This window comes from Octopus bimaculoides, chromosome 8 (assembly GCF_001194135.2).
Source record: "Octopus bimaculoides isolate UCB-OBI-ISO-001 chromosome 8, ASM119413v2, whole genome shotgun sequence".
Classification (NCBI taxonomy): Eukaryota; Metazoa; Mollusca; class Cephalopoda; order Octopoda; family Octopodidae; genus Octopus; species Octopus bimaculoides.
In genome coordinates, this window is record NC_068988.1 from 84929402 (window position 1) to 84942950 (window position 13549).

The 13549-nt window shown below is 37.4% G+C and overlaps 1 protein-coding gene across 1 annotated transcript in view; it reads right to left on the bottom strand.

Annotated features, from left to right (window-relative positions):
• The window catches only part of LOC106868781 (hillarin), a 124774-nt gene that overhangs the window by 12716 nt on the left and 98509 nt on the right, over positions 1 to 13549 (bottom strand). Inside the window, exons 4-7 of the mRNA XM_014914199.2 lie at positions 11812 to 12030; positions 10928 to 11164; positions 9319 to 9510; positions 4530 to 4612 (exon numbers count right to left, since the gene is read on the bottom strand). Of these exons, the coding sequence (XP_014769685.1) occupies positions 4530 to 4612; positions 9319 to 9510; positions 10928 to 11164; positions 11812 to 12030 (731 nt within the window). The remainder of the gene's footprint in view (positions 1 to 4529; positions 4613 to 9318; positions 9511 to 10927; positions 11165 to 11811; positions 12031 to 13549) is intronic.

Below are 13549 nucleotides of genomic sequence, written 5' to 3' on the forward strand. Positions count from 1 at the left end.
ATATATATATATATATATATATATATATATATATATAACACACATACATATACACACACACACACACACACACATATCTTTCATCAGAAAAAATAACAGGAAAGCAACATTATTGATACTTCAACAGATTCATTTAGTGAGTTCATTTCAGTACTGCAATACCACTTGCTCTTCTATGCAATGCTTGCATCATCTCATCAGGGATACAGAAATATTAAAAAAAAAAAAAATGAATAGCTTGATTGCCAACTTATATAGCATAGAAGGAGTGTGGAATCAAATCAAGCAAGCATCTAGACGAGTTAACAATTGTATTTAACACATATGAAGTTATGTGGGGTTTTTAGATTGTATATCAAGCATATGATATCAGAGATAAAGAGTTCAAGAGATTTGTAAAAAAAAATCAACAATCATGAAACTGATTATGATATCAATGCGTATCTGCTGTCTATACACAGATGCCTACACAACACTAAACACACAATACATGTGTATACATGCATCTGTCTATCTGGTTGGCTGTATGTACGTACGTATGTATGTATGATGCATGCAGATAGCCAGACAGACACTTGTATTGGTTTTTCATGTATGTATATTGTTGTGTAGGTGTAATTGTACATAATACAGATATACGTAGATAACTTAATCAGTTTTATAGCTGCTGCTTTTCTTATAAATCTCTTGATTTATCTCTTTATCTCTGATCTGATATGCTTGATATACAATCTAAAACCCCACATAACTTCATGTGTGTTAAATACAATTGTTAATTTGTCTAAATGCATGCATGTATGTATGTATGTATGTATGTATGCATATATGTGTGTATGTATGTAGGTATAAACATACATGTACATGAATATAGACATATGCTCATATAATTCAATACAAAAATACATTGACACATAACACATACATATAGCACATGTTTGCATGCATATAAGATATATATATATATATATATATATATATATACACTCACACACATCTGTGCCTTTATGTATCTTTGTGTGTGTGTAGGTATGTATATTTATAGAGAGGAATATATATACATGTATATATACATGTATATATATATATATATATATATATATATATGTGTGTGTGTGTGTGTGTGTATATATATATATTTATGTGTGTGTGTATACACACACACACACACATATATACATAAACATGTTGGTCTTACAGGAAGCTGTATATACAGTAGTAGAGACAGAGAATAAGAATTGCTGCTCAGCAAGAGATAATCATTTCTAAGTATATCCACATATTTTATCTTCTGTGGAGAAATTAATATATATGCATACAGGTATATATGTATGTATGTGTATATATATGTACATATATATATCATCACCATCGTCTACTTTTCCATACTTGCATGGGTCAGACAGAATTCATGGTAGATGTTCTAGGGCCAGATACTTTCCCTGTTGGCAATCCTCACCTGCTTTCAGGTGAAGTCATGGTTGAACATGTTTTCCCAGAAGACTGTCGGCAAGGGGCACAGTTTGCATGATGAAGTTATTTGTTTACATCTATCATATGACATGAAAACAAAGAGATATAAATACAATACACCACACACATGCAAGATGACAAAGGGCTGAGATGATTGGCAATTTGTGGTGCTGGAGAAGACCCATCCAGCTGAGGAAAATTGAGGCCATAAAGACATGGTGTTTATGTCCATGTTTCTGCACACAATCTCTCCCCGACAAACCTCTCCCCAATAACGAATCTTCCTAACAGCTTCCGCATCCCAGCTCCCCACCTGAGTTTATCACTCACTGTATTCCCCTCTCCCCTATCTCTCACTTTCCCTTTGCACCCTTGTGAACCTACCTGCACACAATGTGTTGAATCTCTTTCCCACAGCATATCCTCCTAACACCCCCCATCTACTTGTCTCCACTCACTGCATGCCCTTCCCCCACCTCCCACTCTCCTTTTCAATCTTGCAAACTTACCCACTCACTCACCCTACCCAGTTCTTTCTTGGTCCTACTTGTACACACCTTCCCTGTAACTTTAGTGTACAACCCCACCAATCACACTTTTTCCATCATTTCTCCCTTCTCATTCTCCTCTCTCCTACTGAAGTAGCCAAGATACTGTCCCCTCTATTCATACTCAACCTTTCCCTGCCTGGCACAAAGCTACCTCTCTCGATACTGCTTCCCCAATCAGTTGAAGGGTTTTGCTTTGTAAGTTACTTGGTGACCTTGCCAGTGATGGTGCCATGTGAAAAGCACCCAGTACACTTTGTAAAGTGGTTGGCATTAGGAAGGGCATACAACTATAGAAACCATGCCAAAGCAGATAGTCAAGCTTCTTGGTGCAATCTTGTGACTAGCTAGCTTCAGTCAAACTGTCCAATCCATGACAGCATGAAAAATGATCATGACAGTGGTCTCACACACACACACATGCATATATATGTACGTACGTGTGTGTGTGTGTCTCTCTCTCTCTCTCTCTCTCTCTCATATATATATATATATATATATATATATATATATATCAATGGATCTCAGATCAAATCACTTGTCTGGGAAGTAGACCTCTGAAATTATATGTATATAATATATTTATATTTATAATGCCACTTACATTTATTTAAGTTTTACAATACTATAACACTACAGAATAATTTTATTTTTTGAGATAATCATTAATATGTTTAAAATATGTTGAAAAATATGTTGAAAAATAAAAAGATAGTCAAATACAGGGTGGGGCAGAGAGGACGAATGCTTTTGAAATGGCTATTACTCAGCTCCAGAAGGAGGGACATATGTCTGACAGGTACCATTTAGTCCATGGTGTCTTAGTATTTTTTTTCTTTTCAGATGAAGCTATGGTGCTGTGGATGATAGAGCATTGCGTGTTTGCCTATCACAGTTATGTGAAGAATAATGAGTCTGTCACAGCAGTTCAGTATGAGGTTTGACACCACTTCAACATTCACTGAAATCAGGCTGTTCCCCACTGTAACACAATGTTATGTTGGGTGAAAGCACTTCATACACGAGACTGGTGGAACACGTCAGACAAGCTTTGATACGAAGTCTGAATCACTCTGCTCGGAGCCATTCCACTGAACTTGGCATCGGTAATCGATTGGCAAGGTGCATTTTGCATGAAGATCTGCATTTCCACCCATACAAATTGGTCATTAGGCAACAGTTGAAACCATGGGACTATGCACAGCACCTTAACTTTGCACGACAGATGGATGCAATTTTTGAGGCAAATGACAACCTCATTTTGTTAATGAGTGATGAAGCTCATTTTCATCTCAATGGCATGATGAATCAACAGAACTGTCATTATTGGGCTCTTGAAAATCTGAGAGAACTGCATGAAAGACCACTGCACAGCCCCAAAGTGATGGTCAGGTATGCTGTTGGAAAAGCTGCCATCATTGGTCCTTACTTTTTTGAAGATAATAATGGAAATGCTGTTACTGTGAACTCTGAGCGATACATCAAGATGATTAACAACTTCTTTGTGCCTGAATTATGACAAAAACGTATACCTACTTGATGTGTAGGATGGGGTGACGGCCCATAGAGCCAGAGCATCAATGGACGTTCTTTGCCCTCTCTTCAGTGGTTGCCTCATTTCCAGGTGTGCTGAAATTCCTTCGCCCCCTCAGTCTCCTGATTTATCCATGTGTGATTATTTCTTATGGAGAAGCCTCCCCATACACTGGATGATTTGGAGGAAGCTATTCGTGTGGAAGTTGCCCAAATTGACAGAACAATGCTGGAGAGAGTGTAGGTCAACTTCCAAGAACACTTTCAGAAATGCATCAATGTAAACAGTTACTACATGATGGATGTTGTTTTCCACATTTGATTTTGACAAATGCTAATTCAATATGAACACATTGATGTCAATAAAATTTATTTGCAGGTAAAATTAATGATTTTGTGAATTTTTCAAAAACGTATGTCCTATCTGCCCTACCCTACGATATTCGATACATAATAAAAACCAAGAACCAATTGATAAAATGTACTCAAGCTGTAAAAAGGATAAAAAGTTAGGATGAATAGTGAGTTGTAGTAACTAAGCTACATAGGGAACATACAAGGGAGATGTGGTTCTTTGACCCATCTAGGAATGTAGTAATTCTCAACAAGAACTGATGCAGATCTTTACAGCTTGTCCAACACATGCCAGTATGGAAATCAGATGTAAAATGGTGAAGCAAATGATGATGAGATGGAGGGTTAGGTTAGGACAATTGTGCTGATGATGAATATTGAGGTAGAAACATGTGACCATGACCATCCTCTTATCTCCAGACAATAAGCCTGTCCATTTCCTTAATGGCATATCAGTTTTGAAGAAGCCTCGATTCTTAAGATTGTCTCCCCTCGTCATAGGGAGTTCTAAACTGTCATTTGTTAACCATGACACATCCTTCAGAGATGGAGATAATTGTAATAAATGTAGAATTTATGTTGAATGGTATTTCATACACCTGTATTTGTACATGTATATATTACCTTGCTTTCTCCAATTCAGATTGAAGATGTTCCGTAAGCAACCTGATGAGGTCAGTGTAGGTACCCTGGTTAGTTTCAGATATCTACAAAATATAAATCAATAATGAACATTTCATTTTATTGTTATTGCAATTGATGCTTCATTAAATGTTCTTATAACAATCTTATCTGATAATAGTTTTACCTTATAATATTTTTGCCAAAGTAGTTTACACTTGAAAATATTTTTGTTTCATATGATTTTTTTGTGCCATAATATAACATGATTAGCTTATGATAAGATTTTGAACCTGATTGTATTATACCTGTTTGTAGCCATTTTAATGTGTTATACATTTTCTAGTTTTATAGCATTTTTATTGTATTACATCTACTATATTTAATTTGATACAACATTTCTAGTGTATTATAAAATATTTTACACATCGTAACATTTTTTCACTGTGTGTATCCCTTGACTGTGTGTACCTCAGTTTTTGAGGCAACTAACAGAGTTGGCACCAGGATGGGGACCTGGGCATAAAACTCTGCTTCAAAAGTAAACAATGATGAGTATGATTAATTAAGAAGCTTATCATGGACCCACAAGGCTAACAGAGCTTTGGCATAGAAAAGGGATTTAAAATATTTGTTGTTACTGCTGGTGTTGAATTATAAAGATTTTATTTTAGGTTTTTGTCTTAAATACTAAAGGTAAAAGGTTCATGGCCTAGTGGTTAGAATGTTGTACTCTTGATTGCTAATTCATAGGTTGTGTTCTGGAGCAAAACATGTTATTACATGTTGTTCAAAACCACTCAGCTGTAAATGGTTAATTCTTCAATGGACTGGTGTTTCCTTCAGAAGAAATGTTGAACTGCCCTCCTAGCCATTGGAGTGGCATTATTTAAAAGCTACAACAGTGCAAAGAAGCACATAGTGACAAATGGTGTAAAGCAACATCTAATAGTTAGTTTGATACTAGAAAGTTGCCTGTCATATTACAGGTAACTATGGAAGTATACATTTGCTAGTATGGGTAATATCAAGAAATATGTCATACATACCATAATTATAATGTAACTTTTTATCAAATTTCTTGTTCATCATCATCATCGTTTAATGTTCGCTTTCCATGCTAGCATGGGTTGGACGATCTGACTGAGGACTGGTGAACCAGATGGCTACACCAGGCTTCAATCTGATTTGGCAGAGTTTCTACAGCTGGATGCCCTTCCTATCGCCAAGCACTCCGAGTGTGTGGTGGGTATTTTTCGTGCCACTAGCACGAAGGCCAGTCAGGCGGCACTGGCAATGACCTCGCTCGAATGTCTTTTCACGTGCCACCGGCACAAGTGCCAGGAAGGCGATACTGGTAATGATTATGCTCAAATGGTGCTATTTGCGTGCCACTGGCACGGAAGCCAGACAGCTGCTCTGGCAACGATCACACTCAGATGGTGCTCTTAGCTCTCCACTGGTACAGGTGCCATCACGATTTCACTTTCACTTGACAAAATGATGAAATAGGTACTAATTTTCAAAAGAAAAACTTTTATAACTCTCTCATTTATTCCTTCTCCTCCTCCTCCTCCTCTGCCACTCTAATTCTTTCTCACTGTGTGTGTTATGTTCCTTTATTCATTGCTTGCTACCAAACCTAGTATGTGCTCTCATCCTGCATTTCTTATGTTAGTTCTCCCTGCATCTCTCTTTTACTCTCTTTTCCTCTCTCTGTGATGCAAAGCATAACTGGAGAAATCAACCAACCAACATTTATATCAGTTATTACCAAATAAAGATTCTGCCATAATATAGAAATTTTACTTTGTAATCCTTTTAAATATCTTCATTCATTATTTATAACTTACTGTAATGTTTTGGTAGATAAAGCAGTTAAGAGTATGAAGACAAGGAAAGCCCCCGGCCCATCAAGAATCACTGCAGAGATGCTCAAAATATCTGGCGGTGTCAGCTATAGCCTAGTCACCTGTATAGCTAACCAGGTGATACATGAAGGTGTCATACCCAATGACTGGTGTAGCAGCACCATAGTCAACTGCTACAAAGGTAAAGGTGACGCTTTAGATACAAATAATTACAGAGGTATCAAGTTGTTGGATCAGGTAATGAAAATCACGGAGAGGGTCATAGCCCAACTAATTAGGGAGAGAGTCAGTTTAGATGAGATGCAGTTTGGTTTCGTGCCAGGGAAAAGCACCACTGATGCTATATTTCAGGTAAGACAGCTGCAGGAGAAATACCTAGCCAAAGATAAACATCTGTACCTGGCTTCTGTTGACATGGAGAAAGCCTTTGACAGGGTCCCCCGATCCCTTATCTGGTGGTCAATGAGGAAACTAGGGATGGAAGAATGGTTAGTGAGAGCTGTGCGAGCCATGTACAGGGACACTGTCAGTAAGGTGAGGGTTGGGTATAGGTAGGGGTCCACCAAGATTCAGTCCTCAGCCCCCTCCTATTTATCATAATCCTCCAGGCAATAACAGAGAAATTCAAGACAGGATGCCCCTGGAAGCTCCTCTATGCTGATGACCTTGCTCTAATTGCTGAGTCATTATCAGAACTAAGGAGAAGTTTCAGGTGTGGAAGCAAGGATTAGAATCAAAGGGCCTTAGAGTCAACCTAGCTAAAACCAAAGTCCTAATAAGTAGGAAGGCAGACAAAGTACAAATCCTTTCAGGTAGATGGCCCTGCTCAATCTGTAGAAAAGGTGTAGGTAGAAACTCTATAAGATGTACCCAGTGTAAGCTATGGATACATAAGAGGTGCAGCAATATCAAAGGAAGGCTAACTAGCAAGATAGTTTTTGTTTGTAGCAGATGCTCAGGAGCAATAAACACTGAAAATGTGCAGAGAACAACTTCTGTTACATTCCAGGGAGAAAAACTAGAAGTAGTTGATAGCTTCCGTTTCCTAGGTGATCAAGTCAGTAGCGGGGGTGGGTGCTCTGAAAGTGTAGCTGCTAGAATAAGAATAACCTGGGCAAAGTTCAGAGAGCTCCTACTTCTGCTGGTGACAAAGGGCCTCTCGCTCAGAGTAAAAGGCAGACTGTATGACGCATGTGTACGAACAGCTATGCAACATGGCAGTGAAACATGGGCTGTGACTGCTGAGGACATGCATAAGCTTGCAAGGGACGAAGCCAGTATGCTCTGCTGGATGTGTAATGTCAGTGTGCATACTAGACAGAGTATAAGTGCCTTGAGAGAAAAGTTGGACCTAAGAAGCATCTAATGTGGTGTGCAAGAGAGACGACTGCACTGGTATGGTCATGTGGTGAGAATGGATGAAAAAGCTGTGTGAAAAAGTGTCTCACCCTAGTGGTTGAAGGAACCTGTGGAAGAGGTAGACCCAGGAAGACCTGGGATGAGGTGGTGAAGCACGATATTCGAATATTAGGCCTCACTGAGGCAATGACTAGTGACTGAGACCTTTGGAAATATCCTGTGCTTGAGAAGACCCGGCAAGCCAAGTGAGACCATAATCTGTGGCCTATGCCAGTGGTGTAACCAGCCCACTGTACCTTTCCTTCATTGGACACTAAACTCTGCTTGTGAAGATCTATTGAGGCAAGTGAAATAGAAATCAAATTCAATGACAGCACTGCATGACTGGCATCTGTGCTAGTGGAACACTAAGAGCACCATCCGAGCGTGATCATTGTCAGGGCCACTGACTGGTTCTCTTGCCAGTGGCATGTAAAAAGCACCATTCGAGCGTGATGTGATCGTTACCAGCATCACCTTAATGGCACGTTGAAAACAACATTTGAGCGAGGTCATTGTCAGTGCTGCTGGACTGGCTCCTGTGCAGGTGGCACGTAAAAGACACCATCCGAGCATGGCCATTACCAGTACTGCCTGATTGGCCCTTGTGCCAATGGCATGTAAAAGCACCCATTACACTCTTGGAGTGGTTGGCATTAGGAAGAGCATCCAGTTGTAGAAACTCTGCCAGATCAGAATGGAGCCTGGTGTAGCCATCTGGCTTGCCAGTCCTCAGTCAAACCGTCAAACCTATGCCAGCATGGAAAGTGGACGTTAAACGATGATGATGATTCAATCATGAAATTATTTTACTATAAAATTTCCAACTTATAGGGATTTCTGATATTTTTTACACCTTAAAACATTTTTACTTTAAATTTTCATCAATACAATATTTTTCTATATCATAATATAACAATTTACTTTGAGTATTTTTATCTCACTAAAGTAAAATTAGAAGGTTTTGAGATATGACAATGGTATAATAATATGTTATACTAATGTGATATAGTTAATCTTGTACATTGGGATATTACACATTAGCATAATATATGTTTGCATATGATCTACCAATATGTAATATATTATAATGTTACATTATGTTTGGAAATATATTAGTATATACATATATTAGTGTGCAATATATCGGTGTGATACATTAGTATATTAGATATTACAAGATATATTAGTGTGTGATATATATATATATATGTAATATATTACTATATTGTATATAACTATGTGAAAGATAAATATATTATACATTATGTGGTATGCTACAGTGTAATATAATTATGAGATATATATCAGGATGTGATGTATCAGTATATGATACATGTGTATGTATTATATGAGTATGTGATAAATTGTTAACATATACATTAGTATGTGATATACCAGCATGTTTTTATTAGTATATAATATACTTGCTCCTGAATCTCAATATAATATAAAATAAGCTATATATAAACATGTGATACATCTCACCAATGAAGTACTATTAAATAATATTGAATCCCTACCTTAATGACATGATCATCAATATCCTTAAAGACAGAGGGATCGGTGTAAATTTCACTCTTCCGACAACTTGGAGGATGAGGTGATGGAGGTTCAGAAGAAACAGGAAGCTTGACAAATTCATTAACTACTTGGTCAATTCTTTCTGAATCTTCCTTGTCTAATTCCATGTTAGAAATATCAGCATCTGAAGCCTGTAAAGAAATTGGATAGAGAGATCAATTTACTGTTTTTGTATTGTATAAGTTTTAATCAATTAAGTGAAAGATTGTAGAACTGGGTCAAGACAATTGTACCAGGTGGTCAGTGGTAATTGAAGTCTGTAAGAAAGCTAAGTAGGTTAAGTGACAAGTTTACTGGTTTCGTATTGATACAGGGTTTCTTGATTTATGTGAAGTAATGGAGAGCCAGGAGTACAGTGGATGAAGTTAACTGTAGTAACTGGTCAGTAATGATTCAAGTCAATTATACCAGTTGGTTAATACTATTGCTGACCAGATGGTCAGTGATAACTCAATGTACAGTATCAAACCAATGGTGACTGCATAATTATACCCACCAAGTGGTCAGTCAAGACACAGTGAACTGAACTAGTCAGTCAATGATAGCTTGAATAATATATAAATACGTCAGTGAATGACAGTTCTGTGGTTTTGTTCTAACTCAGTCACAGGTTATCTTTGTTGAGAGGTGAGCTACATGAGATATAGGTCATTATCAAATGAGTCCCATAACTAAGAAAATTCTAAGTAATTTTTCATTAGGCATACCATTCAGAAAATCTTGTGGGCAGCAAGTTATCCATGGCCATTCTAGCTGGTTAATGATAACTTGTTGCTCATTGATTTGCAACAGTTTAAATGGAAGATTAATGACATCAGTATCACTGGTCTCAGAGGAACCACAAATTTGTCAAGAGCATTGTCCCTTCCTCCAGACCCCAAAATAAGTGTGCCATACCACATAGTCTGTGATGATTGAAATGTACCACATAAGTCAGTGACAGATTAATGGTTCTGTACCAGATGGTCAGCGAACTATGATAGATGTTCATTGACAGCCCAAATTAAGAGAACCTAATGGTCAGTAGTGACTTGAGTGGACTCAAGATCAAACCCAAAGATCATTTCATTTATAGATACAATGATGACAATGATGATCTTATCATGGGCAAACTGTGACCTGCAGGACTTTCTGAATGGCATGCCTAAAAAAAAATTAACTTTTGAATTTTTTTTTTAATAGTCCACTTCTCAAAAAAGGTCAGTCATACCTGTCATACACAGAGCTTAGATGCTCTACAACTTCTCAGAAAAGGGTAAAAGATGGGATAGAAAGCAACAAGTTAGATGGGATAGAAAGCAACAAGTTGAGTATAGAAAGACAGAAATGAAAGTAAAGACACTATAAGCAGTTGAATAAACAAACACAATTTTAGGTATTTTCTGCTCACTCATTACAAGATTGTGATTTTGACTTAGAAAATTTTCAGTAGGATGTAGAAAGATCTTGATCAATAACATTTGTTTGTCCACATTAAGTGACATGGCGAATTACACTCTGTAGTGTAGATGTGATGCAGTCTAACTTGCATGAATATAATTTACTTACATTTGATTTCTCTGTTTTCTCCTCGAGCAACTCATTTTTAAGTTCTGTACACAGCTCATTCTTCATTTCTGAGAAAAGTTTCAACATTTGAGCACTCTGCCTCTTCACCATTGTAGATGTTTGCTCCTGTGCAATCTCTCGTAGTCGTATTGTCAAATTCTGCTTCTTCCTCTCTCGTTTTAAAGTCATTGTTTTTGCCAGATTTTTCTTCTGGTTTTCAAACTGAATAGTCATTGCCTGTGAAATAGCATTAAAGATTTGTCAATCATGAAATAACTAGTGTTAAAAGGAAACAGGAGCAAGTTGGACAAAGAGCCTTGCAGTATTTAGTTGATAACATTGATGTTCAAAGTTCAAATCTTACAAAGGTAATTCTTTTATAGGTGTGTACAATTATCCTTTACAAGGTACCATGCACACACACATGTAAAACCATACATGGATGAGCTTGTAGTAACGCCTTGTCTCGTGCGCATGCGTAGTCATCAATATCCAAGTTTGGCGCCCTGATTCTTTCTCTTTTCTCACCGACCGGCGACGATGGCAGACGTCCAACAGCGGAGCTCTCTAACATGTCAGCATCAGAGCTTCACAAATAACTGCTGCCTATTTTCACCATAAATAAATATTGTTGTGTTGATAGTTTGGAGTTCTGCGTTACGTTGTTATTTAGAATTTAATATAGGAAAGCAGGTGTACACCTAATGGTGTATAACCACTTTCCTATAAGCTGAATGAATGACTCTACACAGCATATAGCTGTATCTAGAAAATTTCACAACACTGCTGATACCTACCACCCTGCTCCTCCCCCACTACCACCACCACATTTATTTGATAAAAAGCTTATCTTAAAGACAGTGTTTGGTTAGCTAGAAACTGACCTTTATTTCACCATCTTCTATTTTGTTCTTGCTTTTAGAAGTGTATTTTTTGGTCAATTCATGCAGCTTAGTTTCCCATTCCTCCTCGATTTGTTGAGACAGTTTCTCATGTTCCTGTTTTCCTTGTTCTTGGAATGATTTCAGGAGTTCATCTTCTTCTTTCTGTAGTTGTTGTTCCAATTTCTTTTGAAGATCAAATAATTCTTCTCGTTTGCGGATCTGCAAAAGAAGAAAACAAAAATATGAAGAAATAGAAAACAAACAAAAATGCAATGTAAAAATAGAGAAAACAAAAGAGGGAAAGAAAATAAATGATATACACTGATTCCTGCTTCTTCTGTTTAAGAATTATTTTCTGTTGCCCATTGGTATTAAAATATTTGGTTTTTCTTCCTATCTTTTACTTGTTTCAGTCAATGGACTGCAGCCATGCTAGGGGCATTACCTTGAAGGGATTAGTTGAATAATGAATTGACCCCAGTACTTATTTTTTAAGCCTAGCACTTACTCTATTAGACTCTTTTGTCGAACCACAAGACATAAACAAACTAACACTAGCTATCAAGTGGTGGTGGGGGACAAAGACAAAGACAATGACAAACACACATAGCTATGCATACATGCATACACATACACACACACGTCAGCATGATGGGTTTCATTCAGTTTCCATCTACCAAATCTACTCATGAAGCTTTGGTTGGCCTGGGGCTAGCTACAGTAGAAGACTGAACCCAAGATCATACGGTTGGAAAGCAAACTTCTTACCCATACAGCCACGCCTAAGTTCCTGAATTAAGCATCATCATCATTACTCCTTCCACCACCAATACTGTCAACAGCATAACTACCACTACTGTTGCCATAGTCACCACCAAGACAACCATGATCAACATCACTATGACCAATAGCGCCATCATTACCGCCGCCACCGCCACTGCCTCTGTTGCTCCCAGCCTCAACTTGTCTACCTCTCCATCAACGTTAATTTAAGATAAAACTTATCCCCTTCCTACTAATCACAAAGACATTTCTAGGAAACAAGATGACCGCAACAACATAAACATGTTTGAAACTTTAATTACTTGCATGTTAGTGATGACTGGCATGGTAAGGGAAAACAAAACAGGATCATTAAGTCATTATTTTAGATATTAATTGGTGGTGATAACTATTGCATGCTTCAGGTTGCATGTAATTTAATTTCATATCCTTTACACTGCAAATTCTTTTGGGAAAGGAACGAACAACACAACAAAACCTTTACTTTTCTCTCATCCTTCTAGAATAGAATGTCTTGGTATCTAGTTAAAACAAAGTAGTAAATGTACTGAGTTTTTACCATTTCTTCAAGTTTGAAATTTAATTAAAAAAAACAAAACAGGTGAATGACAGAATAGGTAAAAATTCAGATAAAATATTCAGGTATTGTTCCTATACATCCTGTGTTCAAATCCCAAGTAATGTTTCAATACATCCTGTGTTCAAATCCCACCAGTGACAATTTTATAATGATGCAAATATAAGTGTGTCTATACATGTAATCGAAACTCTGAGCCCTTCTCACAACCAATCATACTCTCCCCAAGAAACTCATACACATCACATCACCTCTTACTTTAACCATTTCCTTGAAGGAACAAAGTAGAAAGTGTGTGTGGGTGTGAGAGAGAGAGAGAAAGAGAGAAAGAGAGAGAGAGAAAGAGAGAGAGAGAGAAAGAGAGAGAGAGAAAGAGAG